The sequence below is a fragment of the Epinephelus lanceolatus genome, chromosome 2, assembly GCF_041903045.1.
Source record: "Epinephelus lanceolatus isolate andai-2023 chromosome 2, ASM4190304v1, whole genome shotgun sequence".
Lineage (NCBI taxonomy): Eukaryota > Metazoa > Chordata > Actinopteri > Perciformes > Serranidae > Epinephelus > Epinephelus lanceolatus.
In genome coordinates this window covers 48,838,811-48,856,857 of record NC_135735.1, presented here as the reverse complement: position 1 = coordinate 48,856,857, position 18,047 = coordinate 48,838,811, and the positions used below count along the sequence as shown (strand labels likewise).

The 18,047-nt window shown below is 40.9% G+C and overlaps 1 protein-coding gene across 3 annotated transcripts in view; it reads left to right on the top strand.

The window, feature by feature from the left end:
* Window positions 1-14,704, top strand: part of arnt2 (aryl-hydrocarbon receptor nuclear translocator 2) — a 149,872-nt gene extending 135,168 nt beyond the window's left edge. For all 3 annotated transcript variants that reach the window (XM_033621951.2, XM_033621959.2, XM_033621943.2), the window contains 6 exons: window positions 211-334; window positions 485-587; window positions 2,294-2,432; window positions 7,019-7,169; window positions 12,519-12,664; window positions 12,791-14,704. In XM_033621951.2, the coding sequence (XP_033477842.1) occupies window positions 211-334; window positions 485-587; window positions 2,294-2,432; window positions 7,019-7,169; window positions 12,519-12,664; window positions 12,791-12,889 (762 nt within the window). In that variant the 3' untranslated portion in view covers window positions 12,890-14,704. The remainder of the gene's footprint in view (window positions 1-210; window positions 335-484; window positions 588-2,293; window positions 2,433-7,018; window positions 7,170-12,518; window positions 12,665-12,790) is intronic.
* The last annotated feature ends 3,343 nt before the right edge of the window (window positions 14,705-18,047 follow it).

The window sequence follows — 18,047 nt, the reverse complement described above, 5'->3', positions numbered from 1 at the left end:
TACAGAACACCCTTTCCTTTGTAATTTTTATTTGGCTACGTGGCTAAAAGGCTGACCTTCCTTATTCATGTAAAAAATATTTGGATGGAATCCTTGCTTGTGTACTTGTGGCTATGCAGACTGTTTGTGAATTTTGTGGCCTAGGTCTGTCATCCCTAACTTTAACCCTTATGCCCTCTTACCCTTCTGCACATTCACCACCACCCTCAGGTGCCTGTGGCCAGTGTCAGCAGTGGAGTCCATGAGGCAGGGAAGAACATCGACAAGACAGAAGTCCTGTTCTCCCAGGAGAGAGACCCACGCTTTGCTGAGATGTACACTGGCATCTCTGGCTGTAGGTCATGCACATTAAAACACACAAACAACAACATAAACCTCACAGGTGTCCTGAAAGCTTTTGGTTTAGCTTCATGTTTATTTTGATCACCTGCTTTCTCTCTTCTCCATTATTTTCATAATGCTGAGTTGATATGTGTGTTTGTAGCGGGAGATAAGAAGATGATGGTTCCCTCCTCTACAGCTGGAGGACAGCAGCTCTACTCACAGAGCTCTCCTTTCCAGCAGGGACACTCTGGCAAAAGTTTCAGGTACATTTCAGAGGTGTTAACGCATAGTTGGGTTGGGCTGCTGGAGAAATTTTAAACCGTTTTGCTATCAATCCAAATACCAGACCTGACCAGACCAGTATACTGAATTTTACCCAGGTGTTGCTGCTCCGAAGTGGAACATGACACCATGTCCGAACAGCAAACAAGCATCAGACTATGGCATTGCATCACATAACGTTTACACCTTGTAAACAAGCCACAGAGCTATCAGCTGTGCTCTTGAGATTAGATTAGAGACATAACCACTTAAAAGGTGGGTGAGTAGCCTACTTGCTATCATCCTACTTTTTAATGGTACTTTTAAAAGAGAAAACACATGTTTTATGTTGTGATATTTACTGGAAATGACAATACAGGCAACAGCGAGTAGCCTAGTCTGTTATTAGCAAGGGTTATTTAGCTCACAAGACACATTAAGCTCCTTGTTGATGTCCCTCCAGCCAGCCACTGCTTTGTTTAGGGTTTTGTTGTGAAATAAGAAGGTAACAGGTAGATATCTTTCTCATTTAAACTTTATGAAATATCCATTCTTCATCCAATACAGAACTTTCAAAGCAAGCAACAGATAGAAACACAGCATCTGACAAAAGTTCAGCTCGCAATGGCAGCGGTGCGTCATTTACAGTTATTTAGGACACCTCAAATCCAAAATGTTGCCATATTGGTGCAGTTTTAGTTTTCTTGCCATGTCTCTTAGTTTTCTTGCCACGTCCCCTTTCTTCACCCCAAAAGACATGATCTTTGTTGTGCACAAACGCCGCTCTGCCCCTCCCATCTCCTGAAATGTTGTCATGCTCAGCTCACAGCCGATCAGAACCTAGTGGCTCCATTAGTCCATTTATAAACATAATATTATATTGATCACATGGCCATATTACTTATTACTAATTAATTTAGTACCCTGATGCCGGCAACACAGGTTGCTGACTCACGGTGTGTCTCAAATCACATACTTCCGTTTGTACACTTCCATGTAGTAGGCTATACTATGTGCACTATGTACTCATTGGCGTAATGCGCAAATTTTGACAGGGTAGTGTTGTCTCAAACCAAACACGGCCATTGTGTACTCACCGGAAATGACGACCGCAAATTAGCTCGTTAGCAAACTAGCATTAGCATTAACGTTTGCGGTACCAAATCATTGCAGACTGAAAAATATGCCCAAAAAGCATACTACTGGCTTATACCTGACAACAGTATAGTGGTGCTCAGTGCAAAAAACACATGTATTTGTACAATTCAGCAACGCTCATGGTCGCACAGTCCTCTGCTGCTATTTCCAGTTTGAAAAGTGGTCCCTCCCCTTCCGCTACGTAGCCAAGATGGCAACCATTGAGAGCGAGAAGTGTCCATATTTCCACACTCAACTTTTTGACTGTTTTGAGTGCACCATCCGGGTACTCATGCACTGTATTTTTCCATACTTCTCAGTGTGAACGCACTTATGCACTCAAAATATTAAGTGTAAGTACAGAAGTACGCGATTTGAGACAAAGCATTAGACTACATTTTAATTTGCCCGGACATGGCAAAGCTTGGATAAAATCAAACAGTTTTAAGCTTGCACACCAGACCAGACCAGCAAAACCAGAACTTGACCCAACTCTAGTGCATATAAGGCTCAATGTGTGTGTGTGTGTGTGTGTGTGTGTGTGTGTGTGTGTGTGTGTTTGTGTGCGCAGTTCCTCTGTGATCCATGTCCCTGGTGTGAACGACATCCAACCATCGGGCTCATCCAATCAGAATCTAGCTCAGATCTCCAGACAGCTCAATCCCGGCCAGGTGGCATGGTCAGGCAACCGACCCCCCTTCTCTGGACAGGTAAAACACAAACAAATAAACACACACACAAATGCACACAAACTATTAGTGAAGTGAAAGTATTGTATTCTGTGTCAATATTAATGTCAGCAGTCTCTGTGGTTGCCATGATTGCCAACCTAAATTTTCTCTGCCCCTCCTGAACCCCAGATTCCCGTCTATGGTAACAGATAGGCTTGTCTTACTGGTCATGCCTGTGTGTGTGTGTGTGTGTGTGTGTCTGTGTGTGTGTGTTTCATTATCTTGCTGAAGGAATGTGATTTGCATATGTTTCTTAATAGGCTCATCTGTCTTCCTCACACACTGCTGCACTTGTCAAGCCATTCCACTGGACTGAATTCTGTGTTTTCCAGTAACTAATTTAATTAATTTAATTTAATTTTTAATTTTATATACTTTATTAATCCCCCTGAGAGGAAATTCAATTTAACCACTTAATGCATCACAATAACCACAGGCAGGTGATATGAAGGGAAAAGAGGGTTGAATGTTTTCACCACCTATAACCACGGCAGACATTAAGATATCACACAGGGGTTCCATGTGTTCTGCAATACCAAACTTAACCTGCAGTTCTTCAATGCACTGGCCCCATATTGGAAAAGGCCATTTGCCTAGTCAAGCCCCCAACATGTATTTTGGTCTGATGTGCCTGCAACGTCTGGATGTTTGAATAACAAGAGTAAAGTAAAGAAACATCAGTTTGCAAGTAGTTGGAAAATCATGTCTTCCTAAAAGTTGCTTATTCCTATGGTTTTCTTTCACACATGCTAACTCTGCTGTCTCTACTGACAAGTCCACTCTGCACAGATTTCTTTGCTGGTGTTGTGATGAAGTCTGTTCCCCCATCAATTAGTGTTTCCTGTATTAGACAGTAATTGACTTTCATATAAGTGACATACCTAATCAAGCTGCCCAGCAAATGTTTGAATCTCAGATTTTAGGGAAGTGACCAGACATCACCCCCTCCAGTAGAGGAATGTTGAAATACCTCTCCAGTGACAAACTTTACACAAATACAAGATGACGTTTCTTGCCGAAATGCACCTTGGGAGTTGAAGTTAACTTCTCCCAAAAAAGGAGTTTCATGCTGATCCAAATGGTACGAGTCTGCCTATGGCAGGGGTCAGCATCCTTAACTATCAGAAGAGCCATTTTTTACCAAAAATAATTCACACAAAACATATTTGAGCCTTATGGTAACACTGTGTATTAAGTCTAATAGCCTATCTACATTAAAAATAGGTGTAAATGAGCATTCAGACACAAGATGCCCTGCAGCGGGCTATTTATTACTTTAACTTTTGCAGCATTGGTGGTGAAAGCAAATGAATCTGTGAATTGATGGATTTGGTATCCATTGCTAGTCTAGCTAGGGAGGGTCATGACTAGCCATCACTGTTAAAGTTTGGTAAAATTTAGCCAAGAGTACCCAGCTGCAGGCAAGATGGCGGACAAGGGCACCGCCATATATCCAGTCCATACCGGAAGTTGTATACATACCGGAAGTCCATGCTGGAAGTCAGTTTTTTGTTTGTTCGTTTTTTCCCCGGAAGTCGGGTTTTTTTTATATTATTTACTTTAGCAATACATTTACAAACTTTGAAGCAGTCAACAATTATAAATATATATATTTTAAAATAAATAATAATAATAATAATACAATTATTTCAGCAATTAACATTTTGTTTGGAATAACATTGACCCCAACAAGTTAAACCTACAAATATTGCAGAAAATCAACAAACACATGCATTTTAGTTGATTTAATTTTTAACAAAGATTAAATAAGGTGAGCACTTTATTGGGCTGCAGTTGCAACATGCAGATTACTATCAAGTCATTCAAAACAACTGAAAACCATGGATACAACAAATGTCATACTTACTCTTACATCAGTATGGTTAATTGTAACTATTTAACTATTAAATGAACATAATAATTAGATATCATATGTCATATTGTCAGATGTATTCTATTATATTTCAGGAACACAGGTAAACACAATATTACACTATTGTACTGGCAACATAAAGAAGTCGACTTGGAGTTCTCTTTTTTGTGAACAAGTTTTTATTCCAGATATCCATATCAATCTCAAAAGTAGAAAAAAAAACAAAGAAAAAATGGAAAAACAGTAAAATGATTTATTTGTTTGGTCTATAAAATGTAAGAAAATGGTATAAAATGTCAACCACTGTTTGCCAAATCCCAAGATGCAGCCTAAAATGTCTTGTTTAGTCCCAAACAAATATCATTAAACATTACTGTTACATGTAGAAGTATATGATCTCAAACAGACACTTCTCATCAACATACCATGGAAATGAACTGTATTTTCCATATGGTTTTTCAGGTGTCTCTGGATCGCGCTCTCATTTGTGGTTTTAAATTTGGGGCAGAGAGGACACCCAAACTCGGATGGTGGAAGGGTTGTATGCCCCAGACTGGCTTCATCACTCAATATAGAGGGGGTGCATCTGAAAAAAGGAGAAGTCAGTCAACATTGATAGCTGGAAAACATACTGAACATCAACCATATTTTACCAATCTAAAGGACTTATGTGGAGGAGGCACTACAGCTATTTATGTATCCACATGTGTATGCGTATTAAGTGCTCTGATGCATTACTAAAACATAATACAAATGTATTTTTTGCAGACACCTGGGGTTATGTATACGTTATTTATCTGACCCGGTTAACCCTCGGGGGTCGCTCATGTCGTATACCACATGATACGACTCTAGTTACTATTTTTAGAATATGTATGATGTATAGAACTTGATTGAGCAGTACAGGGTTGAGGTTATACAAGCATTAATACACAAGGACACCAGGTGAACCAAAAATTGGGAAAAAAATGGCTTGTGTGCAGTGAGTGTGTGCACAGATGTTTTACACCACAACATACCAAAAAGCAGAGGAACACATATCAACCCCGCTGCAAACTACACATCTAAATTAACCAGCGCATCAAGCGAGGGCAGTAATAGTCTCTGACCAACATTAACAGTCTTTACACACAGACATTGATGATAGGGAGCACAACAGACCTTGAGCAGCTAATGTTAAGTTAATACCAATCATGCCCTAGTTTTTACACAGCAAATGTAGCTAAACCCACCATCCGGTGGCAGTAATTTGTGCATGCCGAGATTCCCCACATAGACGTCCCCCTAATGATCGGATACATTACGTAGAATTGCATCTTAGAGAACATAACACACGTGTTAAAATATAATGAAGATGACGGCGCGTGTAGCGGCTTGGTATTCTATGCTAGTGCTAGCTACTAGCTAGTACTGCTAGCTTTAAGTGCCGAACAGAATTTCGTTGTACAATGTACAATGACAATAAAGTTGTCTAATTCTAATAATTAAAAGACTCGTTGCCTTACCGCTCTTTCTCTTAGTCGTGCGTGTATTGTTCGCATTCTTCTCTTCGTCTTCATCTTCTCCGTCGTCTTCTTCCTCCTCTTCTTCTTCGGCGAATAATACACAGACCAGCTTCTGCTGTGACTTTCGGTATGGACTGTGGATATCCATCCCATCCCTTGTCCGCCATCTTGTCTGCAGCTGGGTCCCTCTCAAATTTAGAGGGAAAAGCACCAGTCCTTAGATGTATGATGCACATTTTAGAAGACGAAAAATTACCTTTTTTTTTTTTTTTTTTTTTTTTACATTCAGTACATAGGCTACATATTTTTACAATTGGAGAATGTAAGAATTTCTTTAGGCCTACAACAGTGCTAAATAAAAATGAAAATGTAAAATAAATTTTAAAAAATAAGTAACCGTTAATCATTTTCATGTGACATTTTTGGTCAAAGCCACAGAGAGCCACTTGAGAAGGGCTGAAAGCTGCATATGGCTCCAGAGCCGCAGGTCTCTGACCCCTGGCCTATGGGAAAATATAATGGGATCTTTACTGACTGTAAATAATACTACAACAAACATTACTAACGTTTGCAATATGATGATTGAACAAAATGCTTTGTATATGTGGAAAAAATGGATTTCAATTTTAAGTACATTTTATGGATGGTGTTGAATCAAAGTGGAGTGCTGTATAATGTTTTTTTATGTGGGATTATTTTCTCTTACCTAGAGTTAAAGAAAAATTCAACCTAGGTCATATCTACCTTTTGTATTCTGACAGTGACTGGTGTTCAGACAGAAAACACTGACTTATATACCTGAACACAGAAGCTTCTCTTACATTTGTCAAACATTGACTGCTGCTTATTACCTGTTAGAAAATAATACAGCAGCCGGATAAGGTTTCTTTGGCAGAGCACATTTTTCAAATAGCAGTTTAAAGTTGTAGTTTGGCCAACTGATGGGAACAACAGTTCATGTTCATGGGTATCAAAAAGGACAATAAATCTAACTTAAATACAAATCATGCTGTATTTTTGTACATTTCATGCCTGTGGTATGCAAGTAATCATAGTTTGTTTTCAGGAAAGTTACAGGAGTACAATGAGCTGTAAACCCTGTGTCTTGTATTATGCAGAACCTTCAGCTGACTGTACAGTTACAGTCCTGATATGCTGTATATCTAACTAGTATCTGTGCTCTCCAGTCCAGTAAAGCCCAATCCAGTCCATTTGGTATTGGTTCTGGCCACAACTACCAGACTGACCCAGCCTCCTACAGTCCCCTGTCATCCCCGGCCACTTCCTCCCCCAGCGGCAACGCCTACTCAGGACTGACAAACCGCAGCACAGCTTTTGGTGAGCCCTACTTGTCGTTTTACATCCTCATTTCTTACTGAGTGATCTATTGTAACATCCCACCTGTATGGTTTGGGGTGGATGACATTCATGTGTTGTGGAAGTCTCTGTGTACCAACATAATCTTATGAGCACAGACACTGAGGAACAACATACCTACAGCACCAGTTCTGTTCTGCTGAAGATCATGTACAGAGGCACCTGCCTTGCTGCAGCAGCCGCAGGTTCAATTCCGGCCTGTGGCCCTTTGCTGCGTGTCACCCCCCACTCTCTCTCCCATTTCACACACTGTCCTGTCCATTAAAGGTAAAAAGCCCATGAAAATAATTAAAAAAAAAAAAAAGAAATGAGAAATCCTGAAAGACCAATCTTTGGAAATGACCTGGGCCCTATTTCAGGTAGCAGGATCAACAAACTCTGAGCCTAATCTTGATCTCTGGGTTGACTGAGCCTGAGCTGAGAAACTCTGAGTTTTCGGTTCCAGAACAGCTGATCAGCATTAGTTCAATCAACTCTGAGTATGTGCAGCCTGAGAGAGGCACGTTCATAATGAGCACCGAAAGACAACACGTCAGCTGCAGCTAAACAGCGTGAGGTGTGATGGGAACAGACTGCAGAGTGTGTTAATGGGTAATGTGAAGTGATGTTATGTAATGTGACGTGTTAATGTGTGTTGGCCTGGCCCTCTGCCTGCTCACTGGCTTTCTCACTTCCCTGGGTGGAAGTTGTGGGCAGGTCGTCAGGCCAATTTGCCTCACCTGTGTGTGTGTGTGTGTGTGTGTGTGTGTGTGTGTGTGTGTGTGTGTGTGTGTGTGTGTGTGTGGACCAGGGTATTTAAGGGCTGTCCAACCTTGCATTCTTGGTTTTTGGACTTGGACTTGGTTCTGGGTTTCCACCTGCCATGTGGAACTAAGTATTGTTTCCTCCTGCATTCAACACTTTCACACAGCACATTCCACTCACCCATACACTGCATACATGACTGACACTTAACATTAAATCCCACTCATACTTTTTGGTTTATTGTGATCTAATTTCAACTTAAATGATTTACTAATTCCGTCCCCTGTATCAACACCTGCTGAGCTCTGGAAGAGCCCTTGACATTAGAGAGAAGAAATAAAAGATTGTTGACATGTTAGACCTTAACTGAGACCAGTTTACAGTGGCCATGTATTCATTTCCATTAGGAAAGCCATTTCCTTGCTTTCAAGCCTTACTGGTTTATTTTTGTCTACAGACTATTACATGGATGGGAAGCAAAGTAGACAGAATCGGAGTCATTCATTAATGGTTCCATCTACCATTATTCTGGCCTTCAAAGCTTTTTTCTCACCCACACTGCATTAACAGCTTATATACACCGGCCATGAGTGCCATGAAAAACAGAGCAAGGTTGCCTCTGATAAGTGCTTCTGAACAGGAAATAAAGGATTATTCCACTGACAAACTGGCACAAGTGAGGTTGTGAGTTGTCAGTCTTCTAGAGTATTCTCAAAGATATCCCATACACCTCTGTAAATTTCTAAACCTGTAAGTTTATTGTAAATATAATTTAATGATTTTGTATCTTTAAAGTTGCACTCTGCCCAAGTCTTTATATGCTGCTAGTGCTACTTTTTCACTGCTTTTATCTATTTGCTTTATTTTATTCCATTTTAACTACTGAAAGGAGCCTTTTGAAATTTCATTGTCCCTGAGTATAATGACAGTAAAGATTGTTCGTTCATTCAAAAAAGAAAAACTAAGCATCATTAAATTCCACTTCAGACCCGGCCTGCTTAGAATCCCAGCAAAAGGTGTTGGACAGTGGCTTGACATATTTGTTGTGGTTGAGCCCAGGCTGTGGACATACTGTGTGAATGGGGGATTATGTATTATTGGGAGACTCTGACATCCAGCACTTGCACAGTCCGCTACAAGTGAGCAAACTGACAAACTGACTTCTGTTTTTTTGTTGTTTTTTTTTTTATGTTAGCAGCTGCACATGAATACATCGTCCTGGCAAACAAATATTAAGAGCTCACTAAAATGCTAACTCAGTCATGGAAGGTTTCAAAAATGTATTTGCTATATCTGTAATAAAAAAAAACAAAAAAACACAAAGTTGGGTTTGGCTAAAAGACTTATTTCTCTCAAATTTTAGTCACAAATGTGTTAAAATCCATATTAGGGAGCATTTCACCTAGAAGTTGAACTTAAGTTCTGACTGATGTCACACAAGGTTGTAAATTTGCAAGGAAAAACCAAATGTCACCTGAAAACCTGGAGTCCTGACAGTTCTTCAAACTGCAGCGGGTGCACAGACAGTCTGATGACATACGTTAGCTTATAGGACAGTCGTGACTCAAGACAGCTAACACAGCCAGCTGTCAAATACAAGACTGAAAATTACGTAGTTGTTGCATGTAGTGGTGTGCCATATCATCTCATACGCGATAATACCGGTATAATTTGTAATATAAAATTCATATCATGATACTGACAATATTCTGACTTGTTGACATATTGACGTCACATGGCAACAGTGAAATAATTACAGACTCCACAGTGTTTCCAAAAAGAGGAGCAGATTTAGTAGTGTTGAACAAACTGCAGACTTCTCAGACTCTTTTAGCGAGTTACCGCTAGCAGAGGGGACTCATTCAGTAGCTCCTCTGGCAACAGCAGAGTATCTCTCCCTCTCCTCTCTCACCGTGCATACATGGGAGTCAGAGTCATCAAATGATTTTGTCATAAACCTTCGGTAATATAAACCTACATGTCGCTCGCTGCTCGACAAAAAACTACATGTATGTGAATTTGCAGTAGTTATGGTAGCACAACAGCCTGTCACAGGTTACAGCTCAATGATTAGAGGAGACATGGCAGAGCATAAAGGTCCAGGTGGAAAGAAAAAACACTCAATCATTTAGGATTTTATTAAAAGAGAAGGAAATCACCTGTTGATTTACATACATATAGATCCTAAGGTTACAGCCAGTGCCATTCGTTTGCTCTGTTGTTGCATGTGTTCATCAGTATTCACTTACGATAAGCCCTGGTTTTTCCTAATCTTGGATGCCTTCCACTTCCTGTATGCACAACCACCCCCCTACATGTATGTGCTTAATTACTTTTCCATCTGTATTTTTTGAGGTTTTTTCTGTCCACTCACCGTCAGCAACTCAGCCTCTTGCTTATATGTGTGTGGAGATTTAGATGATTAGATCATTTGTTGATTATTGTGGAACAGCAAAATGTTCCTCTGCAGGGGGCAGATAGCTTAATAATCTGCTCTGCTTTAATGTAGTCGGTAAAATCTCAAAAACGTCAAAAATGTGTGTGTATGTGTGTGCACGTCTGTGTATTTAAATCTCATGTTGGAGTGTGTTACTGGCTGCTGCTCAGAATTGTCAGGCAGGCAATATATTTGTTGATGTACGTGAGAGTTACAAGGAGAAAGCCACAGAGCTTATACTGCTACTGTTAAAGATTTGCTACTATATTTGTATGGACTGCAAAAAAAACTGTACATTTTTTTAACCACCATAAATTCTCAAATAGTGGTTGAGTATATATTTACTTTGACAGCAGAGAGAATCAGGCCTTTTTATGGCTCAGGCTTATATTACACAGGCCTTTATCTCTACTTTTACCAGTTTTTCGTAGAATAATTGATCATATTTTAGTAAGACACCAGACTGTTTTGTATATATCATGATATTTATATATATATAAATATGGTGGTTTTCCAACAGTCTTGAAGGAGTTCCCAGAGGTGTTTAGCACTTGTTGGCCCCTTTGCCTTCACTCTGCGGTCCAGCTCACCCCAAACCATCTCGATTGGGTTCAGGTCCGGTGACTGTGGAGGCCAGGTCATCTGCCGCAGCACTCCATCACTCTCCTTCTTGGTCAAATAGCCCTTACACAGCCTGGAGGTGTGTTTGGGGTCATTGTCCTGTTGAAAAATAAATGATCGTCCAACTAAACGCAAACCAGATGGGATGGCATGTCGCTGCAGGATGCTGTGGTAGCCATGCTGGTTCAGTGTGCCTTCAATTTTGAATAAATCCCCAACAGTGTCACCAGCAAAACACCCCCACACCATCACACCTCCTCCTCCATGCTTCACAGTGGGAACCAGGCATGTGGAATCCATCCGTTCACCTTTTCTGCATCTCACAAAGACACGGCGGTTGGAACCAAAGATCTCAAATTTGGACTCATCAGACCAAAGCACAGATTTTCACTGGTCTAATGTCCATTCCTTGTGTTTCTTGGCCCAAACAAATCTCTTCTGCTTGTTGCCTCTCCTTAGCAGTGGTTTCCTAGCAGCTATTTGACCATGAAGGCCTGATTGGCGCAGTCTCCTCTTAACAGTTGTTCTAGAGATGGGTCTGCTGCTAGAACTCTGTGTGGCATTCATCTGGTCTCTGATCTGAGCTGCTGTTAACTTGCCATTTCTGAGGCTGGTGACTCGGATGAACTTATCCTCAGAAGCAGAGGTGACTCTTGGTCTTCCTTTCCTGGGTCGGTCCTCATGTGTGCCAGTTTTGTTGTAGCGCTTGATGGTTTTTGCGACTCCACTTGGGGACACATTTAAAGTTTTTGCAATTTTCCGGACTGACTGACCTTCATTTCTTAAAGTAATGATGGCCACTCGTTTTTCTTTAGTTAGCTGATTGGTTCTTGCCATAATATGAATTTTAACAGTTGTCCAATAGGGCTGTCGGCTGTGTATTAACCTGACTTCTGCACAACACAACTGATGGTCCCAATCCCATTGATAAAGCAAGAAATTCCACTAATTAACCCTGATAAGGCACACCTGTGAAGTGGAAACCATTTCAGGTGACTACCTCTTGAAGCACATGGAGAGAATGCCAAGAGTGTGCAAAGCAGTAATCAGAGCAAAGGGTGGCTATTTTGAAGAAACTAGAATATAAAACATGTTTTCAGTTATTTCACCTTTTTTTGTTAAGTACATAACTCCACATGTGTTCATTCATAGTTTTGATGCCTTCAGTGAGAATCTACAATGTAAATAGTCATGAAAATAAAGAAAACGCATTGAATGAGAAGGTGTGTCCAAACTTTTGGCCTGTACTGTATATAGTTATATATACATATTACATGATCAGCTAAAAATAATACACAGCACTCTGCTTGAGTTGCTTGTCTAGTATACTGTTTGGGCTTTTAATCCTCCAATCACAAGCACGCATTTGCCCACAGAGAATTTCAGAAATTCTGAGTAAACTCAGAATTCTCACTTTGTTCTCAGAATTCTCACTTTGCTCTCAACATCTTAACTTAAAACTCAGAACTGAATTTAAATAAATTTTATAATCTTGTGTGTGTTTTCAGATGTGTCAGGGGAGAGTAGTCAGAGTGGAGCCCAGTTCCAGGGTCGTCCCAGTGAGGTTTGGTCCCAATGGCAGAACCAGCATCACTCCCAGCAGGCAGGGGAACAGCACACACACCCCAACCCCAGCCAGACAGAAGTCTTCCAGGTAACACACACTCTCAAACATACTGCTGTAGTGTGTCAGAGCGTCTTCCAGCTGCTGACTGCTGACCATTGTGCACAGATGTGTGATATGTCTGTACACCCCTGACCCCCCTCCATGTCTCCACAGGACATGTTACCCATGGCTGGAGATCCCACCCAGGGAACAGCAAACTACAACATTGAGGATTTCGCTGACCTCGGCATGTTCCCACCCTTCTCTGAGTAATATGGGTGGAGGGTTCTCCATTACTCTCCCTCTCAGAACTGGACTGATGTTTGCATCCACCTGTCATGTTGTCTCATTTTTCTACATTGCTGGGTCACCAACACATAGCTGATGTGCAGCACGGTGAATGTCTGGGTGCACTTGTCATTCACACACATACAGACACACAGTTCACAAATGTTTGGGCTCCGAGGCCTGCAGTATGTATCTGTAAACATGCACATACCTCGTCCTCGCAAAGAGGGACCCCGCTGTCAGATGGAAGGTATATCAATCAACCTGTGTCAGCTCTTTGTCTGTTGTAGCAATGATAAACATTGCCTCAAGCTCGTTAAACTGACGGTGCAGTCTGTGACATTAAGGTTGCTGAAACGTGGCTGTTAAGCTCCCTGCAGTCAGCATCAGTATGACCAGAGGAGGTTAGAGCTGGATTTGTCAGATCAGTATTATTATCCAAGATTTTTAGACTTCCTCTCTTCTGATTGAGAAAGCAAAACTTCAAGTTTCTAACAAAATGTCCTCATAACATATTTTTTTCAGTGTTCATGTCTATAAGTATCCACGCAGCTGACCCAAATTTATGACTGTGCCAACTTCACATAGGCTACACTCAGTGATTTACAAAGCTACACACATGTTCACTGCTGTCTGCATCCACATCTATTTTGGAGTATGCCAGATTTTGTTTTCAGTATGGAATAATAAGAACAAAGTGAAAAAAGATACAGGGCTCTTGCTTCCCAACTGATGCATAACACATTATGATGGAGTTCATGTCACCTGTGACACTTGTAGTGTTATTCCCTCAACAGGGTTTTGATAATTTATGCTCAGGTCATTGGACAACTGAAAGACACTGCAGTAAAATTGACCTGAATTATTCATTTATTGACTTCACAGGAAATATGTTATTAGTTTACTTAACATTTCAGTTGTTGTGACAGTGCTGAGTAGAGCTCACGCTGAGTCTGCACATTATTTTCACATTTCAGACCAAGTAAATTAATGGTAATTAATCATTATTTTACTGTTGAGGAATTTAGACTTTATCTCTCCAGAAAGGTTTTCCAGAGTTTTTACTCTATTGTGATTGTGATCAAGCAGCAGCCTCTGGCACTGAAAAATGAAGCCAATGCTGAAGTGCCAAAAACTGCAGTTCTTTGAATGACCACTTGAGGCTGGCTCCAAAAGCTCCAATAGATCCCCATGTTAAATCCCCAACTTTACAGCCTAGTACAAACAACAGTCATGGTCTTTATAGCTGATATCCCCCTTCATGATAAGTAGATGAATTTTTACATAATTAATGGTGGCTGCTGATAGCGTCCTCTGCTTCTCAGTCTATCCTCCACAACACCACCCTCCCCTCCAAATATGGTAATTTCTGGCTCCAAAAAAAACAAGATGGTGACAGCCAAAATGCCAGCTTCAAAAACAGAAGTCCGCAAACAAGTGGATGTCACAGTAGCTCCATTATTTTTACAGTCTGTGACTCTGACTGAAGAAAAACTGTTTGACATCATGCCTATACACTGTAAACCCCATTTAACTCACTCCACTTAAACACCAGACACAAAATAAATGTGTCCCATGATCCTTGTCTGACAGAAATTTTATGCCAGTTAAACAAAAAAATAATAATAACGTTTTCCTGTTGTTTGAGCATTTAATTCTGTGTCATATGAACATAAAAACAGTACACATCTTACTACATTTTTTTCATTGAACTATAAAAACATATTTTGTGACAAATTTAAGTTTCCTGATTGCTAGAATAAGGCAAAGAGATGAACAGGAAGCACTCTTTATTTCCCCTCAGCACAACCTTATGTTAGATACTCCAAAATCAACACAGGTGGGAGGTCACTAACTTTTACCGCAACATTAACTGTAACCCATTAGAAACATGGTGAAAAAACATAAACATTAATTACTGCGCAATGGGTAACGAGTGATTTACACATTTAAACACAGTTTTCATGGGGTTATGGCCTTAAACACACTCCACCCATTTAGCCCCAACACACCACAATATGTTAAGCACACAATGATAGTGTTGCTTATTTGCCTTTAACTAATTAGGTGAAATTAGCTTTATAAATCTTTGTCAAATTAAGTCAAAAACTGTTGACTGAACATAAAAAATTATGTCAAACTCACAAGTTTTTGTGTCAAGTGAACATAAAGTTTTTATGTCATTTTGACAATTGTTACATGCTGCTGAAGACCTCTTCACAGTCTCAACAGTCCCAGGAAATATTTCTGCATTGCCAGTCCCTTTACTTCCAAGTATGATTATATTGTAGTCAAAGCACACCGGTTAATTTGGTCATATATTTGACCTGCTGGAGTCATCAGTCAGTTGGCTGTCACAGATCCCATGTACCCAATGTGACATAGAGGCCGCTATGGTGTTACTAGAGGATATTTTAGTGCCAAATTAAGAATAGAGCAAGTTTGGTTTATGTTCTGCCAACGTTTAAAGGGACAGTGCACCCAGAAATGAAAATTCAGCCATTATGTACTCGCCCATATGCCGACGGAGACTCAGGTGAAGTTTTAGAGTCCTCACATCCCTTGCGGAGATCGGCAGGGGGAGCAGCTAGCACACCTAATGGCTGACGGCGCCCCAGACTAACGTCCAAGAACACAAAATTGAAACCACAAAGTATCTCCAACATGCTCATCCGTAGTGATCCAAGTGTCCTGAAGCCCCGACATAAAAAGTTGTTTGGAAAAACGTCATATGAACTCTGTTTTCAGCCTTACCGTAGCCTGTAGCTCTGACTGCTTCTCTGTGCTTCACGCTCACGTTTGCGTGCTCAGGGTGATCGGTGATGCACGGTCTCTGAAGAGCAGCAGTGTCATCAGTACTGATGTCCAGATTCTCAAGTGCAGGCATCGCCAATTCCCAGTCTGAGCAGCAAAGACTTTCCTCATCCGTTGCCATTGCTTTGCATTTGAAACAACTACACCACCAGGTTTCCAGTGCTCGACTCCGGTATTCTGCGGCTGGCTGAGGCTCATGAGCTGCAGCGGCTGCTTCGTCCAGTAGCCTGAGTTCCGCATCCGTATACTCGGGCTCAAACAAATACGGCTCAACAAAGAAATGCTGTTCCTCCTCAATTTCAGAGTCTTCAGACATGTTGGGCTGTACTTTGCTGAAAGACCCTAGTGCAAATTATCTTTTAGCTACTGTGGTTACTGTTGTCTCCCCCTGCGGTGCACGTGTCACGTGATGTAAACACGGGTAAGCAAAGCTCATGCTTTCGCTGGTCTCGCGCAAGCGCACACACGTGAGCGCGGAGCACAGAGAAGCAGTCAGAGCTACAGGCTACAGTGAGGCTGAAAACAGAGTTCATATGACGTTTTTCCAAACAACTTTTTATGTCGGGGCTTCAGCACACTTGGATCACTACGGATGAGCATGTTGGAGATATTTTGTGGTTTCAATTTTGTGTTCTTGGACGTTAGTCTGGGGCGCTGTCAGCCATTAGGTGTGCTAGCCGCTCCCCCCGCCGATCTCCTCAAGGGATGTGAGGAGTCTAAAACTTCACCAGGGCCTCCATCGGCATATGGGTGAGTAGATAATGGCTGAATTTTCATTTTTGGGCGCACTATCCCTTTAACACAATAATGTTGACTCTGAGTCAGATGAAGACTGAGTGCACAGTCGGGCTTTTTAAGCCTTAACTGATCCATGAGGCCCCTGTTCTCAGTTCAGACAGGATGTCACTTTCTCACAGTGCAGTCAGACCAATAAACCAGTAGTTGACCTATCACCTCCTCTGGTAATACCTGCAGTGATTACATAGAGTATCAGTCGACAGCACTATTGATGTCCGTGCCGTCCCAACAATGCATGTTCACACATACGCAAATAGTAAGATTTATGTGAGTTCTGAAGATGTCCATCTCCATCTGCCTGCTGCAGCCCCTTGCACACCGTTGCTGCCAAACAGCAGCAGGAGATAAGAAGCCGTTCGTCTCCACCTGCTGCTCTTCTCACTCTCTCCATCAACCTTAGTGTGTAAACTATATGTAGTGATGTCCGGGACTCTAGAGAAAAACCTGATGCCAGTATAGAAGGATTCTATGTATAAATGAAAATATTAAACAAAACAAACAAAAAACAAAAAACAGACTCATTTTCTCACAGTTGCTAAGCTAAGGCTTAAAGTGCACTTCATGAAGCTAACTGCTAATCTCACCAGCCTGCTTTAAAAGGGAAAAACCGCCATACCGTCCAAGCAAAGCGCAGTATTTAATCGTGTATTTGGTGTTCTTCAGCTCTGGCTACTTGACTTTATTACTTTATAATCTTTTCAGCTATTAAGAGACTGAATAATACTTTCTAGCCGGGGAGCTTTTACATGATAGATTGTATAATGTCTCTGACAGACGGATAGGAGAACCTTGAACAGACATCAGAGTCCTTTTGCTAAAGATCTCAAATTGATGTTTTTTGTAAATAATGTGATTTTTATGTCGACTCGTGTTACTTTCACACAGTATATGTTTTTTTGTGTAGGTTTTAATGATATTGTGTGCAATGTGAGTACATATTTAACTATTGGTATTTAGTTAGTCTGTTAATTGTACATTGAGTTCTAGACCTGTAAAAATTGTGTAAATGTGACCCATTATTTTTGTGTAACAAATTGTGCTTGTGATAATAAATTCTTATTGGTTATGTGGCTTCCATTCAAAGTTTAAGTCTTCCATTATTCAGGCATGCTTCACATCCATCAGATGGGGGGTTTTGGGAGGCAGAATGTTTTTATGTGATCTTAAAACTGTAACTTTGTCTGCCAATAGCCATATTACAGTCTGTGAACACATGATTTACACTATGTTACGCTACAGGCTTAAAGTCACAATGTGAGGTGGTAATGTAGATCATTTGCTGCTCCTCTCTGCCTGTCAGTGGTGCGTGGTCATTTGTGTGTGTGTATGTGTGTGTGTGTGTGTGTGTGTGTGTTTGTGTTTGTGTGTGCGCGCGCATGTGCGTGCAAGGTTGAATTTGCAGATTAACATTTTACCAACAAAACATATGATCATTTCCTCTAATGTGATGCTCTGTTACTGATGAAGCTAACGCTTAATAAAGTACTCTCATCAGTCACTTTATTAGGTACACCTTGCTAGTACCGAGTTG